The sequence below is a fragment of the Erythrolamprus reginae genome, chromosome Z (assembly GCF_031021105.1).
Source record: "Erythrolamprus reginae isolate rEryReg1 chromosome Z, rEryReg1.hap1, whole genome shotgun sequence".
NCBI classification, from domain to species: Eukaryota; Metazoa; Chordata; class Lepidosauria; order Squamata; family Dipsadidae; genus Erythrolamprus; species Erythrolamprus reginae.
The window spans coordinates 72,908,550-72,923,808 of NC_091963.1; the positions used below are offsets into that span (position 1 = coordinate 72,908,550).

The following is a 15,259-nucleotide window of genomic DNA, read 5'->3' on the forward strand; positions in this document are numbered from 1 at the left end:
ATTATCCAACGGAGTCATGACTCCAGACTAGGGGGGCACTTTGGGTTCCTGAAAACATTTCATCTGGCGTGGAGACAGTTCTGGTGGCCCAGAATGAGAGTGGAAGTTGAAGATTATGCGAAAAGTTGTGCCACCTGTGCCACAAGAAAGCATAGGCCCGGAAAACCCTCCGGATTGCTGCAACAAGTAGCCAACCCTACTAGGCCTTGGGAAGAAATAACAATGGATTTCATAGTAGAGCTCCCCGAGAGCAAGGGAAACACTGTTATTTGGACTGTCATCAATTTGTTCTCCAAACAAGCCCATTTAATCGCATGTTTGGGCCTACCCACAGCCAGACAGTTGGCTAAGTTATTCTTAAAACACATTTACAGATTGCATGGAGTCATATCAGATCGGGGGGTTCAATTCACAGCCAGTTTCTGGAGAGAATTCTTCCGCACCATTGGTTCCACCCAAGGACTCAGTTCTGCGTTCCACCCTTCCACAAATGGAGCAGCAGAAAGAGCTAATGCCCTAGTGGAACAGTACCTTAGGTGTTATGTGAGTTACCAGCAGAACAATTAGGCTGAATTGCTGCTTTTTGCAGAAGTAACCTACAATAATTTATACACAGCAGCACAGGACTAACCCATTTCCAGGTTACCAGTGGTCAAGATTTCATTCCCATGCCGGAACTACCTATGGAACCTCCCTCATCTATCACATTGGTGGAGTGGATGGAGAAGCTGAAGAGAGGATGGCAGGATACCAAGAAGGCACTGATGGAGGCAGCGCAAGCCTACAAAAAACAAGCAAATAAGCACCGAGCTCCCCAACCCCCTTTTCAAGTGGGGGATAAAGTTTTCCTGTCTACCAAATACATTCGGTTAAGGCTGCCTTGCAAAAAGCTAGGCCCAAAATTCCTGGGCCCTTTCCCAATAGTGAAAGTAATCAGCCCAGTCACAGTGTAGCTGGTGCTGCCTAGAATCCTAGGGAAGATACATCCTATATTTCACTGCAGCCTGCTTAAGCTGGTGATAGGGTCCAACATTAGGCTACACGCACAGCCACCCCCTTCCCGTATAGTAATTCAGGGGAAACCCTACTATGAAGTGAAAAAAAATTGGATTCCCGCATTTTCCAGGGAAATTTGCAGTACCTAATTCATTGGAAGGGGTACCCTCTGTTGGAGGCTAGCTGGGTAAAGAGTCGGGATATAAGTGCTGATAGGTTAGTCAAGCAGTTCCATGAGAATTATCCGAACAAGCCAAAGGGTCCCAGAGGGGGAAGGTAGGATGGTCTGGAATGGTACTAACCCCTGTACTTATTCTATCATTCCAGGAGACGGGTTTTGCGGAAAGGGAGGTCGCCTGTCAGGCCCAAAGTAATTATGTGAAGTCAAAGGTTGGCCTGACACAGTTTGCTAGTGATAGAGGAATGGGGGGGAGTGAGGGAGAGAGAGAGATGCCACCACACATTCCTTTCTACAGATGCATAGTACACGAACACAGGAAGGTATCAGGAATCCTGCCTAGGATTGGTCCTCGTGACTGCACTTATGGGTGTGGGGATGTGATATGGGGTTTTGACCCGGATGTAATCTAAGGGACTCATAGTTGGAATGATCCAAGTCGAATCCAGACTTGGCTGTTAATAAATCATACGCTGAAAGAAGCACAGGTGTGGAAATGATTTATTTCTCAGAATGTTATTTGGTTTGCTAACAGTCTCATCCATGAAGTTGGTAGTGGCTCCAGAATCTACTAAGGTGATAGCAGGGAGGGTTTTGGATGGGTTTTTAAAGTTTATCTCAGTGGCTAAAGTCAGGTGTCTTAAAGGTCTCAGTTCATCTGCCGTAAGGTTGGGATTTGACTTGGTGCCCACCCGGCCTAACATTTCCTTTAGGCCCGGCTCTGGTTGTTTTCTGACAAGGGAAGCCTGGGCCTGGAATGCGGGCCCATTTTTTGAGACTGGAATTGGATTGGGAGTGTCACGTCTTCTCTGAGGGCAAGCAGGTATAAGGTGCTTGCCTTCAGCTTCTCCACAATACATGCAGGGGCCTTCTGCTCGACGTCTAGCTTTCTCGGCTTTATTCAGGTGGGGTCTGGTCATGCTTACATCCATTGGTTCCTCTCAAGCGAGGGCAGTTGGTCAGTTTCTGGTGTCTGCTGGTATCTAAAAGGGGCGTCTTGGCACTAGGTTAAAACCGTTGTTTTGAAATCTCTGGCGTGGAGATGGCACTGGTCTGGATTTCTCCACAAACTGGCTTTCGTATCTGGTGACACAGTTCTGGGCTGATAACAATTTAGTCTCGATGGTCAAACAGGTCTGGTAGAGTTCAATTAGCATGCCAGGAGTTGGTTGGTGCATCAGCTCATTCACAAACTTAGGGATCAGGCCATCCTGGAACAGTTCCACAAGGGCTCCCTCATCCCAATCCAGGGGTATAACTAGTTTCTGAAAGTCGGAGATATACTCAGAGATGGTCTTGTTGCCCATGCACAATTGACGCAACTGAACAATCGTGTTTTGCATGTGCATGGGATCTTCAAATTCTTGTTCAAACCTGTGGTGAAAAGCAGCATAATTTTGCAGGATTCGGTCCTGACGTGCTAGGAAAGGTGATACCCACTCAAATGTAGCACCTTTGCACAGTTTTATAATGAAAGAAACTTTCATGGCATCTCTAGCAAAATCCTCTGGAGAGGAGTTAAAGAGGTTTACACACTGGTGAAGAAATGGGGTGACTTGATCTCTTGCCCCAGTAAGAACTGATGGCTTGGCTAAATAAATCTTTGGTCTTGGTTGAATTATGACCTGGTGCTGTGCTGGGGCTGCTGGGGCTTGATTTTGCTGTAATTTAATGATCTGGGTCTGCAAAGCCGTGACAGTTTGCATTAAGGCAATAAATTCATTTGTTAAATTGGCCATCCCGAGCCGGTTGGTTGTTTTCTTTTTTCAGGAGTCATCAATATTGTTCTGGTTTCATGCTAAGGCAACTAATAGTTGAAATAAAGGAATGCATATATTTGTAAAACACAACAACTTTATTCTCTTTTCTCTTCTTCCCCTCAATAATCTTTTGTACGTAGTGCCTTCTTTTCTCATCTCTAGTTTTAGCATTAAAGTAAAGTAACTAGAAAATCATATTAAAATGTTCCACAAGTCATTCTAAAATTTATTGGCTAATCAGAGTCATAAAAGCAGGCAATAAATTCACACAATGTATAGCTTACGCTCAGAGCTGGTTAGAGAAGCCCCCATTTTGAAACGGCAAGATGACAACTCAGCTTTCTCTTCCGCTCACAATCGGATATGAGGAAATTAATTAACCACCTCCTCCCCATCTAATATTTTTTCCCTAACACTTGTTCTCTTCTCCTCTGCAAGCATCTGAAGTAAGGGTTAACCCACCTGACATCTTCGCTAAAACTGGAATGCATCTGCACATCATCATAATCGCTTTCCCCTTCAGAATTTGAAAAATCTGCAGGCTGGATGGGAGTATACACAACGGTCCTGTCTTTGTTGTATCTAGATTTGATTTGGAAATACTGTAACCAATCCAAATTAATACCTTTAATGTGTAGGCCTCTTTAGAAGTTAGTTAGTTTTTTTCATCAAGTAGGTCATCATAAGTTATTGCTTTACATGAGGGCAAGACATTTGGATAAGTTTCTGCTTCTATGGGAATGAACCACCTGGGCATCTGTGCATAATGAGATTTTTAAATTTTAATTCAGGAATTAAATAGGCTATTTCTAATGTAATGGTGTCTGAATACCGAGTGTTTTTTGTCCTTGTCTGCCATCAGGAATGTGTGCCATCCTTGGTGTAAATCAAAGCCTTCTAGGGCTAGTGTTCTTTTATCTCTTAAGAGGATCCACTCTCTTATCCATGTTAATGATGCAGCTCTATAGTAAATTTCCCAGTTTGGGAGACCCATACTGCCTCAGATTCTGTGGTCCTGCATTAACTTGAGTTTGATTCTTGCTTTTCTTTTGAGCCAGATGAATTTGTGTGTTATTCTATTGAGGTTTGTAAAAATGATTTGTTTAATCTAATTGGAACTGTCTGGAAGAGAAAAAAGAATTTTGGCAGAATGTTCATTTTAATTGCGGATATTTTCCCCATGAATGATAGTTGTAATTTGGACCATGAGTCTAGGTCCTTAATCATTTTTTGAACTAGGGGGTCATAATTGTCCTTTTTCAGTGAACTAAGTCTTTGTGATATTATAATTCCTAAGTATTTGACTGCAAGTTATATTAATGCCAAGCAACTCTTCTAATTTTGAGTTTTGAGTGGGTGTCATGTTTTTGGTTATTATCTTAGTTTTTCCTTTGTTTATTTTAAGGCCTGTGACTTCACCGAATTTCTCAATTTCTTTTATTAAGGTATGGGCTGTGGTTAGGGGTTCCTCAATAAGAAATGCCATATCATCTGCAAAGGCAAGAAGTTTATATTCCTCCTTCCTAATCCTTGGTCCTCTAATTATTGGATTGTTTCTTATATTTTTCAATAGTGTTTCTAATTCAAAAATATAAATTAGTGGGGTTAATGGGCATCCTTGTCGGACACCTTTTTTGATCGTTATCTTGCCTGTGAGGTCCCTATTTAAAATAATTTTTGCAGACTCGTGTGTGTAAATATTTTTAATTATTCTGATAAAGTTATTCCCAAAATCCAACTTCTAGTTGTTTAGTAAAGAAATGTCAGCTAAGATTATCGAACACTTTCTGCGCATCAATAAAAATAAAAGCAAGTTGCTTGTCAATATGGGTATCATAAAATTCTAGAGCTGTCAGTAAAGTTCTCATGTTGTTTCTAATATGGCGATTCGGTAGGAAACCATTTTGGTCATGATGGATGAATTTGTTTAATATTTTTTTAAGTCTTTCTGCAAGGATGGCTGCAAAGAGTTTATAAACTGTTTAGAAGTGAAATGGATCTGCAATTCTGTATATTATTTTTATTTTGGATATCTTTCAGAATTAGAGTTATGTAGGCTTCTTTCCAAGATCCGGGTATGGTTCCACGTTCCAAAGTTTCATGGAGTGGCATTTTGGGGGAATTTGGGGCAAGATAGGAAGCTTTTGGAGTGGTGATTTTTGGAGGAATTTGGGGCAAGATAGGAAACTTTCAGAGTGGCGATTTGTGAGGGAATTTGGGGCAAAATAGGAAGCTTTTGGAGTGGTGATTTTTGGGGGGATTTGGGGCAAGATAGGAAGCTTTTGGAGGGGCAATTTTTGGAGGAATTTGGGGCAAGATAGGAAGCTTTTGGGGGAGCAATTTTGGGGGCAATTTAAAGTGGTGTAGGAAGCCTTTGGAGGGGTGATTTTAGCAATGAGATGGGGCGAAGGAAGCAGCAGCTAGGGGGGACTTTGGGAGCAGGATGGGGCGGCTGTGGGGAATAGAGGAACCGGAGGGCTAGAGAGGAAAGTGGCAGGGAAATGGGGCAGCTTCAGCATTCCCCATCTCAGGTGCAAGCAAAAGGGGGTGGGGAATTCCCATGCAAGCAAATGGGAAATCGGTGACAGTCATAAGGCAGGGGAATCCCTTTGGCAGTCAGAGAGCACATGCACAGTACATGAGCACGGATGCAGTAAGAGAGTCCACGGACCCGGGCTCAGATTTGTAAGATGGAAAGGGTTTTTAAGACGAGGCAAAGAAATCTTAAACCCCGGGTTCGTATCTCGAAAAGCTCGTATGACAAGGGGTTCGTAAGACGAGGTATCACTATATATGCTTTTGTGGTGTCACACATTTTTGATGGTTGTTAAATCATTATAGTTACTTTGAAAAAATATTTCTAAGTCTTTTTTCATCATATTAATGAAGTTTTTTTCTTTATTCATCATTTGGTTGATTGACCATCTTTTGCATGTGAGACTGTCTTGATTTCTCCATTTTAGTTGGAGTGGGCTACGATCGGCCCATGTATTGCATAGGATTTCAGCTTCTAAAGGTTAGGATTGGAAGTCAGGGTTGGCCCATGCCATATCAATTCTTGAATAGGATTTTTGCGAATGTGAAAAAAAGTGTAGCCTTTAGTATTGGGGTGTTGGATACACCAGACATCCGTCAGTTAGAATTTATTCACCATTGCATTGAAAGATTCTAGTAGGAGCTTTCTCATTTTCCTTTTGTTTTGGCCCTAATAGTCTAGGTTTCTATCTGTAATTGAATTAAAATCTCCAATTAGTAATAATTTTTCACTTTTTGTATCTAATATTGATTTATGAATTTTAGTAAAGAAAGCTAGTTGGTTCGTGTTTGGGGCATAAACATTTACAATAATTGCAGATTTACATCCTATAGTAATTTGAGTTATGATATATCTACCATCTTCATCGTTGTAAATTAGTTTAGGGTTGACCCACGATTTAATGTAAGTCACTACCCCTCTTTCTTGACTGGGGCTGAGTTGACGAAACATGCACCCAAGTTTGGACATTGTAGAAGATGTCTTTGATCTTTTTTGATATGGGTTTCTTGTAAGCATGTAATAGTTGGGTTATGTTTAGTAAGTTTGTGGAATATTTTTTCCCTCTTCACCGGAGAGTTCAGTCCATTGATATTTACTGATATTAGTCTTGTTTCTTCAATTGGGTTTGTCTTGGAGTATTTTCCTTTTCCTTTAGTTTCCTTTCTTTGCCCCAGTTTGGGATCTTGCTGTTGCGCCTTGTCTTCCATTATCTTCGGGTTGTTTGGTCTCTTGAGCCTGGGCTATCTCTGGTTGGGAGGGAAGTTCTTCTGAACTTAATTTATCATGACTGATTCCTTCTCTCTCTGATTGCTCCTTTGAGCCTAGATCTTCTATTTCTTTCATGTACAGGTTGAAGAATTCTCTAGCCTCCTGAAAAGAGTTGATCCTGGGTTTTTTTTTCAAGGAATGTAATGAGAATTCCCTCTGGTATTAACCAACGAAATGGTATTCTGTGTTTATTGAGTCTAGCTGTTAGGAATTGATAAGGTTTTCTTTTTTCCCTCACACATCTCAGAATTTGTTTGAGGACCGTTATTTCTTTTCCTCTAAATGATACCGTATTGTCTCTTGCCAGATTGTATACTTCATCTCTTGCTATCTTTTTAGTAAAGCGAATGTGAATTTCCCTCAGAAGTTTGTGACTGCGGGCATAGCTTGTTGAAACTCAGTACATTTCATCCATTTCCCTCAGGGCTCTCTGTGGGGTTGAATTTGTTATGCCTGCAATCATTTGAGCCATAGTTTTAAGGAGAGTTTCTTCTAAGTTTTCCGGAACATTTTGGAAGCATAAAAAAAATGCTGATCTTTCAAGCTCAAGGTTAATAACTGTGTCTTTGAGCTTTTTGTTATTATTTATATTTCTGTTTTCTGAAATATTAATTCTGGCTTCAATCTTATCAGTCTTTTCTTCTATTTCCTTTATTTTGTGTTTATTTTTGGTTAGTTTGCCTTGGATTAGCTCAAACTTATTGTCCAGTTTGCCTATCCTTTCATCTAGATTGCATATCCTTTCATCCATTCTTTTTATGTCCTCTTTCATTTCCCCTAGATTTCCTGTCATCGCTTCGTAATTTCTATCAATTGGCTGCTGCATCTTGATCATCATATCTTGAAGTGAAGCTAGTGAAATCTGTGGTTCTTGCTGGTTTAAGGGGGATGTCTCTGTCATGGGTTGGGTTGAAGGTGTCACTGGCAAGAGGGTAGTTTGAGCTTTCTTCGTTGCTTTTGTTAGGGTGGTTTGAGTAAAAGTTGACATTTTTTATATTTTCCAAGAGGTACACCACTTAACCAGAAATATTTTAGTTTGCTTTTCAGTAATATAGTCTATTTGAAATAGTAGTGTTGTGGTTAGCTTTGGCCCAGCTCCTGCCCCAAGGACTGTGGGTGTGGGGGAGACATCCACATGCTGCTGGCCTGTTTTGCCCCAGTGGAATCTGATGATGAAGGCTCCTCTGACCAAGAAGACATGAGTGACAGGGAGGAGGAGAGTGTGGCAGACAGCTCAGAAGGAGATCAATTATCTAGCTCCTCCTTGGATTCAGAACAAGAATTAATGATACAGCCACGCATGTGGAGAGCGATGCATAGGCAACAACAACTGAGAGATTATTATCAAAGAAAATGAGGCCACCTGTGGTTGGGTGGGGCTGTGGTAATTAGTGAGGCTGCTATAAAGAGCAGCCTGTGGGTTTGGCCATTGTGCAGGATTATCTGATCGTTGTGTTTCATGACTGTTTTACTGACTGACTTGTTATGTGTGCTGATTTTTCCCTGCTTTGAAACTAAACCAGAGCAACATGTGTTTCACTTTGTGAAAGAAGGACTTTGAATTGCCTCACAGCTGCAAGCTAAGTATCACAGAACTGATAAGGAACTTGTATAAATTACAAGTTTGTTTGGAGACTAGTGCTCTTTGCTATACCAAAAGAGGGCTTAGTTTAAGTGAATTTTCATTATAAAGAACATTGTTTTGAATTTTCAAACGTGTGTGTGTCTGAAATTTGTACCTGTGAATTTTTGGGAGGATTCTACCAGAGAGCCCAACAGAACAAGTAGTATGGTCTATTTCCTATTAAATAAATTCCTATTCCTATTGAATAATTTTAATTTACTAATAATGCTCTAAAATATATAAATAAGTATAGAAAAAGATTTTAGAAAAGTTTAGAAAATATTTGATCTAAGTTGGTCAGGGAAAGCAGAAGGAAATCAGTGAAAAATATAATTCATTGAGTAAATACTATGCATTAATAATTAATAAATAATCAATGTTTCTATAAATAGTCAATGTTTCTATAATAAAGTTAATAACTAGTAGTTAGATAATAATTAATTAATCAGTAATTAATAGCTAATGGTTAGAAATCATATAATAGACATCTTAACACATGTATAAGAAAATCAAACAGTTGAAAACATTTTCTTTGTTCTAATTGTAAATAGAAATAAAGTGGGATAGAATTCTTGTCAGGCAAAATCCACGAAGAAAAAGGGCATATGTATAGATATCAATATACCGTATGTGGATATAAATCTAGGTAGATTGTTCTATTAGGTGAGTGAAACAAAACTTGTCTATTGTATAGTTTGTAAGCTTCAGGGGAATCAAATAGTTAAATAGTTGTCACTGTTGAGAATAGTCAATATAGGACTACCTTTCAATTTGGATAATCACTCTCCTTCTCTTGAAAGGCGAAGTTAAGTAGAGAATTAAAAAAAAACACCAAAACATTGGCCTCCGGTTTGTTGAGTCACATACCAACTTTTCCCAGCTGTTTCTTCCTGTTTCTACTTTCATGCTCCCTCCTCACTTTCCATTGAACCTTGAAGCCCTCTGTTGCAGAATCCACAACAAAATTCATACCGATTGTTCTTACGATCCACTCATGCCAGTTTCCTTTAAAGATCTTTGATCTTAGTGATCGATGTTGTAGATCATTCTTTCCACTCCTTCTGATTTCTCTTGATCCCAGAGTTTTAATGGCCACCTCTTTGTCTTTGGAGTCTCTGCCATTCTCCCTCTGATGATGCCAAACACTGAGACTGGGCAACTTCTTTAATCCCTCTATCGATAACAAAATCGCTCAAACCAAGTCCTTCTTTAAAACAAACACACCTCGTTCTGCTGTCACGCTTGGCTTCCTCTCAAAAGTCGGGCTGCCACGCTTCAGGACTGACAATGGTGTCAGTTTCTTTGGGCTCGGTCTGGGGTTTTCCCTTGCCCTCCGGGAGTTGCCTTTCCACCAAAGGTGCTACAGGAGTTCCCCTTCAAATCGTCATCCCTCCAGACAACGATCGCTTCTGCAGCTACCAGAAGAAAACACTGAAATGCAGATAGTGGCCCCAAGAGATGTCAAAGGCTGCTCTGCTTCAGCAAGGCGTCAAACAAACAAACAAACAAACAAACAATGTCTTATTAAACCCCCTTCGATTCCCATATGGAGAGCCTCAGGAAGATCACTTTTAAAACAATGTCTCTCTGGATGGGTGGTAGGAAAAGGAGGTTATAAATGTCAACACCTTCTATTATATCTACTATTATTTTATTATATCAGTGAGAGACATTGAACTAAGAGGGAGGGGATTTGGAATATAACTCTTACAGGTTTCCCATTTAAGAACTCACTTGTATGACAACTGCTCCCCTGTAGAAGAGCACAGGATGAATTTATATGTTGGATTTATTGAAAACCCTATTGAAGAGGGGACAATTTGCATCCCCAATGAAAAATCTTGTGAGTTGGCTGACCTGAGGGTTATGTTCATTTTATATCCTGGCTTGAATTAATGAATTAATGAATTTTGTATTAATTGCAGTTTTAATGTTTTAATGCTTTTATATTTTAATGTTTTATTGCTGCATTTAAAATAATTTATAGATGGGTTCATTTTAGAGATGGATGATTGGGAATGAATGTATGGAATGTATGTATGGGATGAATGTTATGAATGGAAGGATCAGTTTGCCTGGCGATATAAAGGCGGGAGAAGTGAGGGAGCCTAACTCTGGGGTGGCAAAGGGCCAGAATATTCCAGTCTTGTTGGGGAGAGGCAGATATTGTGGGATACATGGGGTAGACTGCTCTCAGGAAACAAGAGCTCACTGCTTGAAAGTGATCCCTTGTTCCAGCCCCATGAATATGCCTTGTGTACTAGTGACAAGAAACACCCAGTCCCTGGACTCAGGCTATTGCTACTCAATGCCAGTTTGGTTGTAAATAAAGCCGACCTGGCTTGTGCGACTGAGATTTGGCTGGGCCCAGAGGGGAGAGTTCCCCTCTCTGAAATGGCACTAGCCATGACCCCAGGGAATGGGTGGAGGAGTGGCTATTATAGCCAAGGAGATCTTCAGCTATGCAGGCTCGCTGTTCCTGAGATTGCGGGTTATGGGTCACTCTTTGTGAAGTTTGATCTAGAGGTTCAGATAGGCTTGTTGTTCATGTACCTGCCTTCAAGCTGCATGTCAATAGCCCTGCTTGCGCTACTCGAGGAGGTGGCCGGGTTGGCAGTAGAGTTGTCCAGATTCATTGTCTTGGGGGACTTAAATCTACCATCACTCGGCAAGTCCTCTGGGCTGGCACAGGAGTTCATGGCCGCCATGACAACCATGGATCTGACCCAAGTAATTCAGGGTCCAACTCATGAGGGGGGCACACCCCCAACATGTTATTCCTCTCAGAGCAGTTCAGTAATGATCTGAAATTAAGGGGCTTAGATATCTTGCCTTTGTCATGGTCAGATCATTTTCTGCTATAGCTTGATTTTAAGGCTCCAATCCTCCCCCACAGGGAGGTGGAACCAATTAGGAGGTTCTGTCCCAGATGCCTGAGGGACCCAGAGAGCTTTGTGAAGGTGCTTGGGGTTTTACCGGACTCGCTTGTACAAAGTTTGGCAGAGTCCTTTGCTGCGGCCTGGAATATGGCAGCAGTGAGGGCTCTTGAGCAGATTGCGCCTTTGCAATCTTTCTATGGCAGTAGACCCTGGAGAACTCCTTAATTTACTGAGGACCTTGGTGGGATGAAACATCAGAAGAGACATCTAGAGAAGCATTGGAGGGAAAGTAAAATTGAATCCGATGGAACACTGGAAAGTGCTTATATTAAGACTTACCAAGTGGCGCTCAGGAAGACAAGATGCATGTATCATGTTGCCCTGATTGCATTTGTGGAATCCCAGCCAGCTGCCCTGTTTAGGGTAACTTGCTTCCATCAGTGGGGGGTTGATAAACCCTTGCAAGGTAGTGCTTTTCACAGATAAAATCACTCAGATCCGGACAGACCTTGGAATGCAGGGTTGGCTGACAATAAGTCAGTTGAGGTGACAGGGGTTCATCTTAGTCCTGTTGTGTGGGAGGAGTTTGACCTGATAACACCTGGTGAACTGGCAAGGCCATGGGAGCTGTGAGCTCTGCCACCTGTTTTTTGGACCTGTGTCCCTCCTGGCTGGTCTCGGCCAGCAGGGAGATGACATGGAGCTGTATCCAGGAGATAGTCAATGCTTCCTTGAGGGAGGGGTCCTTTCTGGCTCCCTACAAGGAGGCACCTATGTGTCCCCTCTTCAAGAAGCCTTCCCTGGACACAGCCGTACTCAATAACTATCATCTAACCTCCAATCCTCCCTTTATGGGGAAGGTTGTTGAAAAGGTGGTGTAGCTCCAGCTCCAATGGTTCTTGGATGAAGCCGATTATCTGGGCCCTCAACATTCAGGATTCAGACCCAGCTACAGCATGGAAACTGCTTTGGTCACACTAATGGATGACTTCTGGTGGGCCCGAGATATGAGTTTATCCTCTATTCTAGTACTTCTTGACCTCTCCGGAGCTGTTGATACCATCAACTATGGTATCCTTCTGTGCCTGCTGGAGGGGTTGGGAATGGGAGGCACCATTTTACGGTGGTTCTTCTTTTACCTCTCTGGTCAGTCATAGTCGGTGTTAGCAGGGGGTCAGAAATCTACTCCTAGGTGCCTCCCTTGTGCGGTTCCTCAGGGGTTGGTCCTCTCCCCCCGCTGTTTAATATAAAACCACTGGGTGAGATCATCTGAGGACACGGGGCGAGTTACCATCAGTATGCTGATGATACTCAGCTATACATTTCCCCCCTGTATCCACTCAGTGAAACAGTGGAAGCAATGTGCCAGTGTCTGGAGGCCGTTAGGGTCTGGATGGATGTTAACTCAACCCCAACAAGACAGAGTGGCTGTGGATTCTGCCTCTTCCAACTGTCTGTCCACTACCCCTCAGAGAGGATCCGCAATTTGGGTGTCCTCCTCAATCCACAGCTGATTTTGTACCATTATCTTTCGGTTGTGGCAAGGGGGTGTTTGCCCAGGTTCACCTGGTGCACCAGTTGCGGCCCTATTTGGACAGGGAGTCTCTATTGACAGTTGCTCATGCCGTTATCACATTGAGATACAACTACTGCAATGCTCTCTACATGGGGATACCTTTGAAGAGTGTTTAGAAACTTCAAACTGTGCAAAATGCAGCTGCGTGAGCAATCATGGGCCTTCCTAGACATGGCCATGTTTTTCCAACACTTTATGGACTACATTGGTTGCCAATTGGTTTTCAGACACAATTCAAAGTGTTGGTTGTGACCTATAAAGCCCTACATGGCATGGGACCAGATTAACTCCGAGACCACCTTCTGCCGCACGAATCCCAGCGACCGGTTAGGTCCCATAGAGTTGACCTTCTCCAGGTCCCATCAACCAGAAAATGTCATTTGGTGGGGCCTAGGGGAAGAGCCTTCTCTGTGCGGGCCCAGATTTCTGGAATCAGCTCCTGCTGGAGATACGCACTATCACCACCCTCCTTACCTTCTGTAAGAGTCTTAAGACTCATTTGTGTCACAGGTTTGGGGTAATTAGATCTTAGGCCACCTGGCTGATGAATGTTGTGAGTGGCTGTGGTCTGAGTGTGTATAATTGATTTTTAAAATATTTGGGATTTTAGGTTAGGTATTTAGTTTATTAATTGGATTTACCATTGTATTATTGCTTTTATCATACATTGTAAGGTGCGCCGAATCTTCAGAGAGGGGCAGCTTAGAAATCAATCAATCAATCAATCAATCAAACAAACAAACAACAAACAGACAAACAAACAGACAAACAAACAGACAAACAAACAGACAAACAAACAGACAAACAAACAAAAATAAAGTTATCTCCAAATTTCATTTCTTCTTCAGATCTTTAAACATAAAAAAGTCCAATTTAAATGGTCAAAGGCTTCTCTGCATTCAGAAATATTAAGGCTGCCTGTTTCTCATTATGACATTGTAAATTTTCAATAATATTCAAAACAGCCCTCACATTGGCTCTGACCTGTCTTTTTGGTAGATTCATATTTTAATACAAAAAATTCTTAAAATGAAGATAAAGATGCAACCAGAAACTTTGGGGTTTAATGGAAAAACACTTGGGAAAAAATGGGACTTTGATCTTATACATTTTGACAGCAGGAAGACTACTGTACAAACAAAAATGAAAGGACATTTCAATTCCCTCCATGGATGAAATTTTAAAGAAGCTGATGGAATTGGCAGAAATGGCTAAATTGACCATTTTGATTAAAGAAAATAATACAAGTACTTTTGTTGCCACATGGAGACTGCTTCTCAACTTTGTGCTTGAGGTGGGGAAAAATGAAAATTTGGATTTTACTGATAAGATTTATTTACTTTTATAGAAATTGTTGGTTTATATTATTATGAAAAAGTAAAAAGTTGTGGTTTCTTGTTAATACTTTATTTTACTGCAACGGGGGGGGGGGGTCAACACTTTTTTTTCTTTTCCTGCATACTTCTTCACTTCTCTTTTTCCTTCTCCCTCCTGTCTCTGTATTCTTAATTGCTTTTGTATTTTATTCTATAATATAATAAAATGTTTAAACAGAAAAAAATGTTGCATCTTCCCACATCAAATAATTCTGGCATCTTCTCACACTAAGGTGCTCCTCGGAGATCTATAACTTGCAATGACAATATTTTGGATGGGGCTAAGGGGTTCAAGTGGTCTGCATGGAATATGCAAACTCTGAGATCTCCCTAACTCAAGATTGCCCTCACAGATGGCATCTCTTCCAACATAGCAAAAACCTTGATCAAACCCATGTGTTGGTGCACGGTTTGTGTATTTTTCTGTTATCTGGATGTAAAGTAAGAGTTTTCCAAAACCTAATGAATAAAGAAGCCCAGAGTGAGCAGTGTGATTTACCTTGTTAATGCATATATGTGCACAGTAAATATCCATTACTCAGTCTTTAAAAAATCAAAAAGCTGAACTAGTTCACTAGTGCCCGAAGAATATCATTCATTTCTAGACTTATCATAGCAGCTAAAAACACAAGAGGATTTTGTGGCAACAATATCAATGCTAGTACTCCTTCCGAAGCACACTCCTTCTGTTTCTTTGGCTTGACCACCAATTCCTTGCTAAATACTAGATCATTTAATGCATTCCATTAATGCATTAAATTACAGCAAACAATTCTTCTTCAGAGTTTTCCACTTACTGTTGTATACTCAGAATTTGAATTAGGTACTTCAATTGCCCGTTTCCTTGGGTCCACTCTCACCTTTGCTTGAATTACAAACTGAATCACTGATGAGGTATCCTATAGATTGAAAAATAAGGATAATTAAGGAACATTTTCAAACATACAGTTCTCATAATCATGGGCATTTTAAAATAGACCAAAGTTGGATGCAAAAGTTCAAAAAACAGTATTCTTACATTTAAAAGAAAGTAAGATACTCCCAAATATCTCCAGCAAAGAACAT

General features: G+C 41.1%; 1 protein-coding gene across 1 annotated transcript in view; it reads right to left on the reverse strand.

Moving 5' to 3' along the window:
* The window catches only part of ITGA9 (integrin subunit alpha 9), a 953,395-nt gene that overhangs the window by 134,844 nt on the left and 803,292 nt on the right, over nt 1–15,259 (reverse strand). The window contains exon 26 of the mRNA XM_070726333.1: nt 14,992–15,093. Coding sequence (XP_070582434.1) covers nt 14,992–15,093 — 102 coding nt within the window. The remainder of the gene's footprint in view (nt 1–14,991; nt 15,094–15,259) is intronic.